Source organism: Astatotilapia calliptera, chromosome 6 (assembly GCF_964374335.1).
Source record: "Astatotilapia calliptera chromosome 6, fAstCal68.1, whole genome shotgun sequence".
Lineage (NCBI taxonomy): Eukaryota > Metazoa > Chordata > Actinopteri > Cichliformes > Cichlidae > Astatotilapia > Astatotilapia calliptera.
The window spans coordinates 16,629,054-16,644,867 of record NC_137427.1 but is presented as its reverse complement, the minus strand read 5'-3'; the positions used below and the strand labels follow the sequence as shown (position 1 = coordinate 16,644,867).

At 40.7% G+C, this 15,814-nt stretch overlaps 1 protein-coding gene across 3 annotated transcripts in view; it reads right to left on the bottom strand.

Moving 5' to 3' along the window:
- The window catches only part of septin9b (septin 9b), a 77,700-nt gene that overhangs the window by 53,849 nt on the left and 8,037 nt on the right, over positions 1-15,814 (bottom strand). The window contains exon 1 of one of the 3 annotated variants that reach the window (XM_026170577.2): positions 8,920-9,060. The exons of 1 other annotated variant lie outside the window; for it this stretch is intronic. In XM_026170577.2, the coding sequence (XP_026026362.2) occupies positions 8,920-8,941 (22 nt within the window). In that variant the 5' untranslated portion in view covers positions 8,942-9,060. Of the gene's footprint in view, positions 1-2,634; positions 2,882-8,919; positions 9,061-15,814 lie in introns of those variants that run through there. One more of the 3 variants, XM_026170575.2, reaches the window with a different exon arrangement.

Genomic DNA, 15,814 nt, shown 5'->3' with positions numbered 1-15,814 from the left:
GAAATGACCAAAATTTGCATTTTTAGTTTTTATTTTTTGCCATAATGTTGATGAAGCAGATGCTTAAAACCAAGATCTGAGCTCTAATCAGAACCAAGAGGTAGTTTCACCTGTTAGATTTTTTAATGCGCACACTTTCCAAACTGATTGGAGTCTGATGTTGAAAGGCTACCCCAGTTCTTGGCTTTAGGTTCTCAAGGCTGTAACCTGAGAGATAAATCCTTATTCTTGTACTTTGATCATCCACTGGCTAACTCTATTCCACATGAATAAACAGATTTACATCAGTGATCAGTGAAGGTATAAAGAAAGTTGTTGCATTCCACTTACCGACAGATAACAAACTGATTGGGCTTAAAGTCCTGATATAAAGGGAGTGAGGGGGAGAGAAAGTGGTTGACAAAATGCAGATTAAACATGTGATTCACTGGAGCTTAGTGACCTCAAAGTAGAAACGATGATGTTCAAATGAAGAACTTTTTGCAAGATGAATCACACAACACACATTAGAAGATGCCGCAGCAAAAAAAGAATTCTTTAAACGAAGCAGGTGCACTGAATCTGCCACTAAACTAACAGATAAAGGATGTGACGATCCAGCGCTGTCAGCTGTATCTCTAGCCTCTGGGTGTGATGATGTCACAAGCAGCAAACGCAGATTCACTAACACGGGGCTGGAATCGAATTCCTTGCAGGTCAGAGAATCCAAGCATACAATACTTAAAGAAATCTCTGCTCTATCTAACTGGCATATTAGCAATAACTTACCACCTGCACTGTAATATGTCTGCCTCAGAATGAACAGGACCACAGAGAACAGTAAAGAATGTGTTGCATATATGCACATAATCCACTCATACCAACTTAATAACACACTCTGCCAAGTTTGGAAAATGTGCCACACACAGACACTCTGTTCATTTCGATGTTAATTTCCTCTCTGTCTATGCATGTCACGCGGGACAAAAATGTTGCACCTGTAAGCAGATAATGTGCCTAAATGTCTTGGCTCTGTTTAGGCTGGAAGAAACATGAGAGGCCCACTGTTCAAACGTCTCTGTGAATATATAAATATGGACTTGTTCCTAAGGTTAGACAGATACGTTCTCTTCCTTTCAGAAATTCATAATATTATTTCAGTGTGTAGTTTCTATGGACGTTTCAGTCACCCATATTCCATTATTGGGTCTATCCGAAGAGGAATTATTACATCTTCAGTGTGTTCACCAATTCAATTGCCTTTTTGTTTCGGTACCCATTTCCTCCTCAGTGTGAAATATAGTGGAGTGCAATGCACTGTAAAGCATAATGATGTGGGGTAAAATGGGGATTTACTCAGTCAAGTGTTTGCTGTGCAGCTTTCTCTACCCTGAATGGAAAATGTAGTCAGTGTAATAACACATTGAATGGCCACAACATTAAAACCACCAATGCAAAGTACACATTCATCTGGATGTTACTTTGAGGCGTTTCATCAATCTAAAAGCTGTTACAGACCTAGCACACCCCGCCACGGTAATGACACTCCCCAGAGGCAGTGGTCTCAGCAAGAGAATGCAGCTTGTGAAACAGCAAAAAAGGCTCAAGAAGGGAAACGAGAAACACCCAGGCTTGACCCATCCTCCAAACTCCACAGATCCCAATCTGATCAAGCATCCATGGGATGCGTCCTAACAAGCCTAATCCACAGAGGCCCCAATGCAAAGCATCTGCTGCCAGTGTCTGTCTAATTTCTGCATCGGTGCATTCAATTCAGTGGATGAGACTTTTCTTATATAATTGAAAAAGTGTTTTAAAGAAAAAAAATCCTTAGCTGAATGTGACCAAAACAAGCTCATATGTAAATACCTCTGAAAGAGTGCCGGGACACAACACACAATAAGCATGAAACAGTTATACCGCCTTATATTTTTTGAATCTATGGATATTATCCCCGTCTACAGCTTAACTGCATCAAAGCTGTATCAAATCACTGTAAACCAGATTACTGGGTAGAAGTTGCTTTACTTAAACAATTCAAACACAAGTGTAATTTCAATAATCTGGTCAATCTCAAGGATACAGAAGTCAGCATCAGCCCATGACGTCTGACGGTAAGCATCAGGCCAAACAGCAGCTGTAGGAACTGACAGGAGGAGGAACAGGAAAGAAACAAGCGAGGAGGAAGGAAGAAAGACAGAATAGCAGAGGAAAAGGAGGACAAAGGCAATCAGTGCTAGTTCCACACTGGCTTGACAAACAGAGACAGAGTTGTGAGTTTTTTTATGAGGGGTTAGACAGATGTTAGTTCTTACTGCTGAGGTTTTCACTGTCTCCCTTTCAGTGTTTACAGCTGAAGGCTTTCCGGTGATGGTATTGTGTCGTCTCAATACTGCGTTTCTTTCTGTTATTGCTGTAACCTCAGTATAATCAATAACAGACAAAAGGTACAGGAAGCTAGCATCCATCCAGCGCTATGTTTTTTTGTTTTGTTTTTTTAAATACATGCACAAGTGCCCCCGCCCACAGAAACATATTTGAAACTAAGAAAAGCACAATGTACATTAACACCACCTATTGATCAATTTTAGCCTTTAGCCAATGAAAATGTCTTACAGATGGAGTGAAAGAAATGCAGAAAAATACATAACAAACCTTCAAAATCTGAAATAATTCCCTCCAAGTGTGGGTTGACTCCAGAATCAGACATTTTTTCAGGCAGAAACCTTTTCTTTCAACTTCTAAAGAAAGTTTGTTGCTTTTGAACAAACTCAAAAATAGAATCAGTGTGAAACAAGTCGGAGCCCACAAGTTTCTCTTAAAGTATCAGCTGTTTCTCTCTGACTTCCCACCAACTTCTCTATGTTGCTGCATTCAGACTTCAGAGAGAGAGAGAAAAGGCAAGCCTCCTCCCTTCTCCTCCTCCCTGTAGTTACACACCCACCCTTCTCCCAAATGTCCTGTGTACGTGTGTTTCCCCTGCCCCCCACACACTCATACATGCACACTCATGTAGACAACAGACGTCACTCTGAGACCCTTTCCAACCAACCAACCAACCTGAGGTGTGATTTCCTCAGTCAGCCTCTGAACAGCTCTGAGAGCCGAAGTGGACAGCATGTCAAAAACCAAATTAAACTCAGATCAGACATCTTTGTTACAACTGTGGCTGTTATGATCACCTTCATAAAGAATACCTTCATTCTGGCACAGCTAGAGCGGGACTACAGTTAAAGTGAGCCTTTGAGGTTTCAGTTTTGGGTAAACAACCTCTAAAACTGGCTGACATGTTAATTAGAGTGCAGTCACTTCAGGAGTAGCTGCTTTCCTGTGACACGAAAACCTGAGAGACTTCCTGGAGAAAGTTGACATTAGGGATATACAATGGCGCCTCAGGGCAATCAGCAAGTGATTTGTGCACCAGCCCGCCTTGTGTGACTGTGTTATCAGGAGAAACATGGGAATTCAAGCTCCGTGGACACAGGTAATATAGCACTACTGCACTTCTGCTGGCAGTGGCACTGATGAAAAGCCTGCTTTTTGATGTGGTAGATATGGTTACATTGCTCGTCCTTGAGGCTGCTCTAACCAATTTGGTGACTGATCTTTGTAGCGATAGAGAAATCGTGTTGAAAAGGTGCTGACAAAACAACCCAAAGTGGTGAAATATCAAAGTTAGCCATGCGTTTACTTAACCACTTCCACTGTCTCCCTGTGGGACGTCCTACTGGATTTCTTATGCGGGAATCTACTGCGGAGTCAATGCAGCAGTGATGCTATCACGATAATTGATGATTGGTCATGAGTGAGCAGCTTATCACAACTTCCTGTTTGGAGACAGGAATGACTGCAAATGAGAATTGTGGCAAATACACTCTGATCCTGGGTTAGTTTTACAGTTTCCACACTAATGGTAGCGGTCATAAGCATTAATGTAGCAGATGATTCCCGACTGGCATTGAAGGGAAACCCAAAACTAAAGAATAAACCACAGGAAGCTGGTATTTCCTACTTCAGTGTCACACATTAGGTATCACAAATTAAATGGCGTCTTTCACCACAAGAATGGACAAAGAGGCTTAAGTGTTGCGTGGCACATTTACAGCTTTTAAGAAGCATTCGCGGAATCCTATCTGAATGAAAAGCTTCATTTTAAGGTGCACTGGGTGCCAAGCCCACCCAGTGGCCCCTAACCCTAACACCCGAGAGGTCAACAGTAACACAGAATAACACTGTGTGTTTGTGGTGCAGTGTCATTACTTCATACAACTGCTGTGAAGGTGTCTCAGGACAAAAAACAGAGCACAGCACATGCAGTGTCCAAATCCAATTGTAAAATATTAACATTTATTTTCACGTGTTGAGCTTTAAGTCCACCTTAATAAAGGACAGAGCAAAGTAATGATTAAGCTGTGTGTTCAGGTCTTTATAGTGTATATTAGTGTGTGTGTGTGTGTGTGTGTGTGTGTGTGTGTGTGTGTGTGTGTGTGTGTGTGGGCTCTCTCTGTATGCTGACTGTAGATTTTGTGCTGCACTGTGGACAATATGCAACATGATTCTGTAGCAGTTGCACTAAAGGACACACGGCTTGTGAAACACACACCTCATTTAAGCTTGTGTGTATTTATCCAAACATGGATACACAATCCAGGCAGGGCAACAGCATGAGCTCAAAAATCCAGAGTGACATCTGGAGTGACAAATCTGTGAGTAACATTACATGAAAATGTGCCTTTGTGTAAACTGACTGTAACTGCAGGCGCAGGTTTGTTTGTGAGTGTCTGCGGGTCCGTGTCCCTGAAAGAGCTCTGTAACAAACCGAGCCCGAATCATTCAGCGTCCTGTCTCTTTGGCAGTGAAAGACACCAGAACTGTTTGCTTTGTGTCTTTTACCTGTGCGCGAGTGTTCAACCCTTTAAGCAATGCGTTATTCCCAGAGCAGTTTAATGTTTTCACGAGCGGGGTTTGAATGGGATTTAATGATTCACGCTGAGATCACCTTGATGGGATTTTCCAGAGACATTGCATGTAATTGCACATTTATATTATAATCAATGCCTCAAAGAACACAAATACAATTTTTACTTTGAAGTGTTGGAGATGTAGAGCATTTCTAACATAGCAAAATCACAGATACTCTTAGGAAAAAGACATAATTTAATCACTTTGTTTTCTATATAGATTTGACATTAGGCCTGGATCAAAGTTGCACATTTTGCAGTCACCTAGGGTAGCACTGGCACATAAGGCCTTGCTTTAACTATGACTGTTCACTGGAAAAACTAGTGAGAACATAAAATGATTCATGTTGTCTCCATCGTAGTAAGATAAATTGGCTTAAAATTTGCGTGGACAATTTATAGTGGCAGGAGGCTGTCGTGGTCTGCAGACTTGGATGCTAGTCCCTGTGTAAGTAATTGGCCTCCTAAGTTTTTGGGTGAGACATACATTATGAGGGATGAAAAGCAAGCCTGAGTATTTTGTCCATGAAATGTTCCCACAAGTTCCCCATACACAGCTATCGCTTTGTTCATATTTTGACACTTTACCACTATTGTACAGTTGTTCGCACCCGAATGAACTTTTCAGAGGAGTTTGTTTATCTCTGTTTTCTCACCCTTATAATAACCCATGTTTCCATCATGTTGAGTAACATCACCTGTCAGAAATCCTCTCTCAGGAGGAGTGAAGGTGGGGCTTCCCTATCAGTTTCCTTTACCCTATGCACTGTTTTCATGGCTCCCTCATTTATCATTACTAAGTAATAATAAAAGAAACAATATGAGGTGAGATACTGGGAGAGCAGCGGGAGGAGAACTGCGAGGCGTTCACTCGTAGAGGATGTCCTGTACACCTTTTTTATGGAACATGGTGAGCTGAGTGATTTCCTTGATTTCCTTCAACTCTGGGTTCATGTGTATTTGTGGATGTGGGTGAGGTTATGTGCACGTGTCTTTTAGGGTGAGGGTATACAGCTCTCAGAGTGGATACACCACAACAGCACTTCTACAACCCCATATGCATGTGCTAAAAGAGTGAACAGTTAATTAAAGACAGAAGTTGCAGACTGTGTGCTCAGATTCATCTGAAGGCTAAAATTAAAAAATAATGCTAAACGTTGCGTGCTGATGTTTACGAATATAAATAGCCACAAACATAATTAGACATCTAAGATGCATTTTTAGAATATAATAACTTTGAGGAGAAAAGCAAACATCGTATTCACATAAACCAAAAAGTTGCAAACAAAGTGGACTGCATTTTTAATGATAGATACAGTCTTTTGAAAACAGAGGGAAAAAGCACATCCTATGATTCAGTAGCCTGTAGAAGCTCGTTTAGCAGATATAAGTTGAAGTAATCCTTTTCTGTACAACTTTATCAATCTCTTACATCATTGTGGAAGAACTCTGGCCCGCTCTTCTTTACAGTGTTCCTTCAGTTCATTGAAGTTTCAAGTATTTATTTATGCACAGCTCTCTTCAGGTCCCACCACAGCATTTCTATCACGCTGATGTCTGGAATTTGACAGGGCCATAGCAACACCTCAATTTTTCAATACTTTTTCAGCCATTCTGTTGTAGATTTGTGCTTGGGATCATTGGCCTGTTGTATGACCTAAGCTTTATCTGTCGGACCGATGTGGTCTTATGGTCAACTCACTGACTGTAAGGCACCCTGATCCCGTGGCTGCAAAACAAGCTCAAATCATCGCTCTTCCACCACTGTGCTTGACAATTGGTATGAGGTGTTTGTGCTGATATGCTATGTTTGGTTTTTACCAAACATGGGGCTGTGCACTGTGGCCAGACATCTCCACTTCTCAGAAGAACACAAGTAGTGTGGTTTGTTCAGTAGCAACTTTCCAAACCCCAAGCTGTGCTTTCCTGATCTTCTTAGTGAAAAGAGGCTTTCTCCTGGGAACCCTTCCAAACAAGTCATACTTGTTCGGTCTTTTTCTAACTGTACTGTCATGAACTTTAACATTTAACATGCTAACTGAGGCCTGCAGAGTCTAAGATGCAGCTTGGACTCTACTGAGCATTGCACAGTCTGAGCTTTGGATGAATTTGCTGGGTCATCACTGTGTTAACAAAACCTGACCAGACTAACTTTGTGTTTAGAGTTTATATAATGCATCATACTAAGACGTGTCGAGACAAGAACTTGATGAAACTTCTTGATCTTAACAAATGTGAGGAGATGTTTATTTGCCTTATTTCCCAAAGGAAGTGTATCAACTTGTCTTTTTAAAACTATCAAAGAGGGCTTTAACCGTCCTATTTAATATCCTTTTTACATCTACTGAATTATTGTCATTTGATTCTAAACAGGCCACAAAATACTGCAATTAATGTAATCGCAACAGTCATGATGGCTATTTCCTTCCAGTTTAAATGCTAACACATAAAGCAACTTGACACATCTCTTATGTCAAGTCGTAGGCTTTGATTTATTTTCCTTTAGTTGTATTTTCAAAGTAATTCTAACAAGTCAATGTGTTCACCATACAGGACAGCCATGGTAGATGACATCTCATGTTGAACATATTACTTCAATCCCAAACAGATGAAGAAAAGGAACAAGATGGTTGTGTTACAAATGCACACAAGAATTATTTTTGCACTTTTAAGCAATCACAGTCTTAGCTCTTACCATTTACAAAACAGAGGCTGAGAGGATCAGCGATGGGTGGTGTAAGGGCTGGGGCAGCTGTCAAGACAACAGGTCCAAACTAAACCATACAGCACAGACGGAAAACCAGGAAACAGCCATGCAAGACTTCCTTAAATAAGAGGAAGTCTTGCATGGACCAGGGTGAAGTCATATCTAACTACAATGCTTTCTTGTTGGCAAAACAATGCTCTGTCACATATCTCGAAAACACCACCCGTGACCGCCTCCCAGTTATTGTGACAGTCTTTACTAAATTCATCAACCTCCATAAGAATCACTTCAGCTGTAAAATATGAATCATCCACAAGGGAAATTTCACAAACTGAGAGAAATGGTGACTACAGTGCAGGAGATAAAATGACACTGCAACAGTGCCATCAAGTGGAAACAAAGATAGGTGTGCCATGTGTGTCTATGCATAATGCCACTCACTGAGCTCAAACACCTGATTTAAAGAGACTGTTGCTCATCTTGATGCCAGGATTTAATTATTTAAAAAAAGCTCAATAAGTCAGATTAGAGATTTAGCAAATCTATACATTTAAAAAGAGTATAGAATAGAAGAGAACTAAGTAGCAGCAGATGCAAGAAAGTTGAAAGAGTTTTCTTTCCAGAGCTAAATCGTATTAGCAGGAATATTAGCTCTGCTTCCTATCCCCCTCAATTTAAAATAAACTGCATGTGCCAGCTAGAACTAATCTGACAACTAGGCTGTGCAGCTTAAAATGCTGTGATGACAGCAAGGAGACTCAGCTCTGTCTATCTACTGATGGGCTGTGTATGTGGATCAACTGTACCCAAAGCTGGTAGCTTCAGTTCAGCAGCAACTGGAAGATTTCTCTTTCTGGGAAGTCATATTTGACAGCTCATCACATGAGATTTACTCACTGGCTCTTTGTGTGCGAGAGCTGATAGAAATAGTCTGAGCACTTTACAGCCTACTGTACCTGTGGCTGTGCGTTCAATCAATGATAAACAAAGAAGAAAAGTTGAAGGTTTGTAGCTCATGCAACATCTATGAGACGTAGATCAGAAGGTTAAAGTTGACCTGTAGACGGACGCGCGCACACAAACACACACAGACACACACAGACACACAAACACACACAGACACAGGGCAGCGGCTCCCACCGCAACAGATCAAGCAATGCAAACGCAAGTGGGGTGGCTATAGCTGAATGCTGCCGTACTGCTAAGAAGCTGCTTCCATCTGAAGTCTAACCAAAAGAAAAGAAGCTACGCTGAACAAAACGTTGAACTTACCAGCTATTCTGTCTCGCTCCATAACTCAATGGCTACCTCAGATAGCCACATGCAACCCTCTCGCTTTTCTCTCCTCTCTTTCCTTCCCTCTCTTTTTTCTGCTTGAAGACTTCCCCTTTCTCCTGACTTAGTCACCCTGTCCCCCTCTTCCAACCCTCCCTCTCTCCTCCCTCCTCTTCCTCCCTCCGTCTCCCTTGCTCTTACTTCCTCCAAGTTTTAATGTCTTCAGTCTGTCAGAATAACAAGTGAACAGAACAGACAACCACAGCCATGTGCGAGTCATATGGAGTCCCTCTTTCTTGCTTTCTTTTCTTTCTCTCTTTCTTGATTTTCTCTCCTACACACATATTTCACAGACTTTTATCATAAGCGGACACTTTTTCACTGTCGCCTTTTTTCTCCCTCCACTTTTCTTTTTCCAGTGTTTTATATTATCCCCATGATACCGAAACGAGTCCTCCTTTCTCTTTATCTCGCCTGCTCCCGTGACACTGAGGCTGTATTATCTCTTTCAAATAGAACTTCAGCCCACTTGGCCATAGGTCCTCATGTGAAAATAAACTCGCTTATTTCAAGAGAAATACTCTTAACAGTCCACAAGGACTCCCTGAACTACTCCAAGAACACACACTACATGTTTCCATGTCATCATTGCTATACTAATTATGCTATCAGGATATACAAACCCTACATTCACCAAGGCCAACATTTCAAACCACAGATGAGTCTCTAAGTGGATTAAAGAGATTTCTCATCCAACCTAATCTAAAAACACTTCAGTCCTGGCACTCATGAATGAGGAGCCTCTCAATGAGGCTTCTTTGCAACTTGCTAATAATCGTCATTACAAGATCTCCACCAACAAGCTTGTTGACCTCTGTGTCTGTGTCTTTCAGCTCAGCATTTAGGAAATGACAACATTTTTCACAGTCTGAAAGCATAATTGTTCTGTGAAACCAAAACCAGATTTAGCAGCAGAAATCACTGGTGCTCCAGAGCAGCATGCACACATACTTCACACATCATGCCTGACCCTCTGCTTGCTGCTCAACAAGGTCAAGGGCCACTTAGGGAGCTGCTCTCTTGGCAAAACAAACTCATACGCATCCATCTTTGTTTTTGTGTCTGGGAAAGAATGAGGAGTAATAGACTAACATGCAACGACTCACTTCCTCTTTCTTAGAAGGAACATCCCTTCTTTAAATTGCAAAGCTAACGTCAGCAGAAAGCATAAACCTAAAACAGTCTTTGTATCACCCACAAAAAAATACATGAAAACAAGCGGATAGACAACATCTCTCTTTATTCAGACCTTGGACAAAGTGGTCAAATAACCTGTAAGGATTACTGTCCAAAAGTCTTGAGCCGCTCTTCTTCTCTTCATATTTTGTTAGGAAAATGGGAAATACGTGCAGCGATTTACTGAAACATGTGCAAACATAATGGAAAGTATGCAAGGCAAAGAGAGAGTTTATACAATTGTAATGAGCTTGAAATTCAATATTTGGTATGACCACCTCCATTCTTCAAACACAGCCTGAACTCTCTTAGACAGGATTTGTTGTAATTTCTTTAAACAGTCTTCAGGAATAGTTCTTCGGGCTTCTTGAAGGGCATTCAGAGCTCTTCTTTGGATGTTGGCTGCCTTTTGCTCTGTACTTTGTCAAGATGATCGTACACTGCCGCGACGATGTTGAGCTCTTGGGTCTTGGAACACAAGTTCACGACTGAAAGAGTTCCATTGTGTGTTTTTCTATTCAGGTATGTATTCACTGCATTGGCAGTGAGTTTGGGATCACTGTAATGCTAACAAATGAAGCTGCTTTCAGTCCCAAGCTTTCCTGATGGTACTGCATGGTAGATCCAAATGTTTTCAGTCCATCAATTTTGACAAGATCTCAACGCAGAACCCAAACCATGACAGAGCCTTCACCATGTTTACTTCTGGACAGTCACCCTCATTTCTGATGAGTCAGATATATTTCTCAGGTCCTGCCAGGTCATTACAACAAATATAACAAATAACAATATAGCAAGAAACAAAAGAAGTACAGTGACAATCAGTATAGTAAGAAAGTGCCTAAAGATGTAATTAAAATGGGTTATGCATAAATATAACACCGGTTCATCTCTTGAGTTAGATGCCTTTTTATGCTTAGATGATTTTTAGGTGAGCGTTAAGTGGCTGAACTAACAAAACACATTAAAATGGTCAAAGAATGGACTGAAAGTGAGTGAAAAAGCAGCCAATGTCCAAAGAAAAACATTCATAAAACCTTGAGAATTATTGCAGAAGACAACTTTAAAAAAAATTACAGCCAGGTCTGGCTCCTTTTGTCTGGCGCCGTTGCACAGTACTGTATTTCCTGTAATGATGAGAAGATTTTCTCTATTTGGAGTGCACTTTTACCAGAGCACTTTCATCTTCAGTCTTTTGTAACCAAATGTTTGTTTTGCTTTGTCTGTGTTTCAAATTTCAGGGCTAGTAAGGGAAAGATTATTCCCATTATTTCACATTTTTCAACACGCTTTTCCACATGAAATGAACACAAATGGTAGAGGGGTGGATCATCCTGACTAAAACAGGAAGCGCCACTAACATACAAAAAAATACACAGCTTCCACTCTTCTGTAGTCCCGGGGGCCATCATTTGACATCTGCAAAAGGGAAGTGAGGAGAAGCAGAGCAGAAGAAACAGATTAGGGATATTCAAGTGTAGGTGCGATGTGAGGATTTAAGTAGCTTTAGCTCCAGGGAGGCTCTGTGGCTAATTGCAATAATTAGAGTTTTAATAATACCTAGAATAAAAACAATCATTTTATATATCATTAACAAGGTTAATAAAACAAAATAACTATTTTAAAAATAAAAACACATGGATTATAGCGCACAAAGGGCTTTAAATACAAACACCTGACCGAAGATTCTGGTAAAATCTTATGTCTCATAAGTTGGTTGTAATTAAGATTTCCATTTATATTTCTAAACATCCATATGCATTTATAAATTGCAATGTTTTTACCTTGGAAAGTCTGCCTCAGATCAGCCATTTTTTCAAGGGCTGAGAACAATTACCGCAGCTCTGAATTCCACCCGTCTGGTGAGTTTAGATGACGATAAAATTCTGATGGAGGAGACCTTTTAAACCCCAAATCGGAATAAAAACACAGACAAATTGTGAGTGAGCGTCCTGGCGTTGAATCCATATGGCAAGCAGGAAGTCGATGTTGTGACAAAAGTGTGCGTTTAAAAATAGAGATATGTCTGTTTTGGCCACTGGCTCTTTCTGCCCCACGATGATTTTCCAGACTTACAAAGCTGCAGTTAATCACAAGGTCAGAACCCCCCCCCCCCCCCCCCCGCCCCACACACACACACACACACACACACCAAACACACAACATGTGCTTGTGCATTTGTTGACTCACTCACATATAACACAACAGAAATGTAGTTTTTGATGCTGCAAAATGTGTTAAAATGCCACGTTTGACATTAAGAGCTACTTTTGTTTTCTTTTATTTTTGGATGGAGACAAGTTATGCTCCAGAATCATGTTTCTTGCACTCTCTCCCTGTTATATATGTCTCACTCTTCTTCTCTGATTTGTGTGTGCAGGTATCTATTAGTACACAGGAATGTGCACATTTACATGGAAACATCCTTTAAATGGCGCCGATGATGTGGATGCAGGAGCTAGGGTTAGTAAAGATTATTATAACTTAAGGATAAATAGACATTCCATGACTTAGTTTACTTATTTAATATGAAAGTGAAAACAAAGATAAAAAAAACCCAAAATAACATTTTAGATATTTTATCATTTTATTTATGAGTTTAATTACCATTTCTTTTCCTAATTATCTCACATAACCTAGTTTGGGGAAGTGTTGCTGGAAGATTACTCGCAGCAGTGCTTTGGATCTTTATTTAAAGTGACACTGACCTTTCAGCTTTATTTATTTAAATGTTCTTTTTCTGCTTGAATGTAAATTACAAGTTTAAAGAGGGACATTATTAGCGTCAAACAGCTCATAAAAAGGGGTTTAACTGTGTTAGTTTTGAGAGAATTCATGTTCCCAGTGAATAAACATGACATTTATGGCCTCGTTTCTCTTGCATATGCCTTCTGTTTAACTATACATAGTAAACTGGCCTTGGTCCTAGAAAGAATCTCTTTTGTATAGCAAAACCCAAACATTTTAGATGTATGTGACAGACCAAAAGACTTTATTTTGGGTGCTGCAAAACAAAATTTGTGCGTAGTTTATGGGAAATTTGTTTCTTTGAGCTTGTAAAAGACATAAATCAGACAGTTTGGGGGACAGACAGAGGCCTCCCTCATTCATACCTTTCAACACCTCTCCATCACCTGCTGGAGAGATAACCTCCTATCACACACACACACACACACACACACACACACACACACACACACACACACACACACACACACACACACACACACACACACACATAATCAGCCTCTATTATCTGTATGTGCCTCTGTTATGAATTTAAGTCATTTCATTGACATAAATACACAAACACTATATTCAGCATGTAGCCTACAATTTCACCCAATAAGGCAGATGGTCATGAGACAGAAAGGCACGTGCGCTCGTTCACTCATGGGCGACAAGCTCAACCCCCACCCACCCTGTCCAGATGAACGCAAGGTTATCACACATTGACTAAGAGTGGATGGAGAGCCTTGGGGTGCACATTAATGTAAGCCGTCACTGCATAGCCCGACCTATGGGCAAAACGTGACTCAAACATGCTAAATTTAGTTATATAACAGTCGGGCAAAAAAAACTCACCAGCATGTAAGCCAACACTAAAGGGATGCCTGCAGGGCAGCGGTGCACAATGAAGGAGAAAGAAACAGCGAGTAGAAGATAAAAGATGAAATGAGAAGAGGAGGAGCGAGCATGGGAAGCGGTGAAAGAGGCAAATTGAGGGGAAAGAGAGGAGAAAAGGTGAGAGCTGAAAGCTTCTTGTGTCTTCAGGAGTGAAAAACACCTTTTAGATGGATCTACACTCAGACTGCACACTCTACAGACAAAACTAAACTTGGCAAATTAAAACTGATTTGTAGTTGAGTGTTTATTTTCAGGTAGTTATACAGCCGCTGCAATGCAAGAGTTGTAAAAAGAAAATCTACAAACATTGTGCTTTCATGGGAAGATATTTTTACTGGGAGATGGGGGAGAACAGTTTAAAATGAAATGAATGATGGTTGGATTTAATTTGGCTGCTTGACTTTCAGGGTCTTGGCATTGTGCGCGGTTGGTCAGTGTAACAATGGCATGGTTAACAGGGACAGAACAAGAAAGCCATTATGAATGTTCCTGCTGACACTTGTGCTACAAACTAAAGTGAATTATTACCTTTAGATGTCACATATTTACTTTACATGTGATGATTATTAAAAGGCCAAATTATCCTATTTACATTGTTAATTTACTTGTGAGAGTGATGATGTTCGCACGGACGAGCCTTCCAGGGGAGATTGGCTTCTGATTGGCTAACTGAGTCTGTCTTGAACTTGTTTGGTGTCTTTAGAGTCATGTAGGAGAAAACAAACTCAGCCCACAATAACCAGTCATCATGTTTGTGATCTTCATGTGACCATGAATTCTGCTACATTTAAGAGAAAGTGCACTTTAGCCAGAGCAAACTTTATAAGTATGGATTCCAGGTTAAAGAAATAAATCTCTGCTGTTACACCTCATTTACACGTAAGAATAAATCTGGCTTCAAGTAAACAGACAAGCACCTGTCAAAACACAGGCAGACATACAGAAACACATTGCAATTTATGCTGCGCATTCACGCTGCAGTGCAAACACATATATTCATATGTAATAACAGAGACAGTGACATGCCTAACTGCACACACATACACACACACGTGCACAGCTCGCTCAAATCCTCTCTTTTCTCCAAATGTTCAGTATTCAAGAATCCCATCTGCACTCAGGAGATGGTGGAGAGCTAAAAAAAAACAGTAATAACAAAAAGTGATGTGGTGCTGTTAGCCACAGTCTGATGACCTCACCACAGAGCTACGCAGCACTCATCTTCCCCCTGCTGCATGTGCACCACACACATACACAGTGAGACACACACACAGAGAGAGAGAAAGGCACTGTCCTCCTCATTTACGTCCCCTGCTGCTTCTGCTGCTCCAGCCTACACACACAACCTGGGGCATGTACAGGGAAGACACAACACTTCACATCACTCATCTACACAAGCCAAATTTAGAACTGGGCCCATGTGCTCACACAAACCTCGTGAAATGCATTTTTGTAAACAGAAAAGAACTCCGACGCTACAGTACTGAACTAAAAATAACAATCCACCTTCTAAGTCACTAAATCACAAAAAGCCCAGGAGCTATTCAGACACTTTTAGACCGTGAGAGCTCATCGTTACAGCAATCTGGGAATTAGAAAAAGAAAGAACGAGAGAAGATCTTATCCCAGGTTTTTAGATCGTAGACTCCCGGCCCAGCTGCACGGCCCTGCAGACAATCTACTGGGTGAAGTTTTTTTTCTATTCAATGCATCAGATATGTTTGAAATAATACATGTCAGCTATGTATGGAAGCTGAACAACCCAGCCTGCTTCCCATTCATCATCATGCAGATTTTGAACTGCTGATCTGTTGGCTTAAGTGAATCAAGTCAGGCTGGATTCAGTAAAAAGAATAAACGACTGTCTAAGTATTGTAAACATTTCATTTATATGAACCATATAAATCTCTGTGGGCAAACCCCCTTTGAGATTTCCATGTAGCCACTTCGACATTTGGGGTTGTTCAAAAGAAAGATTTACAAAATGTTAGTGCGAAAGACTGAAAACATGAGAAAAAATATAGCAGCA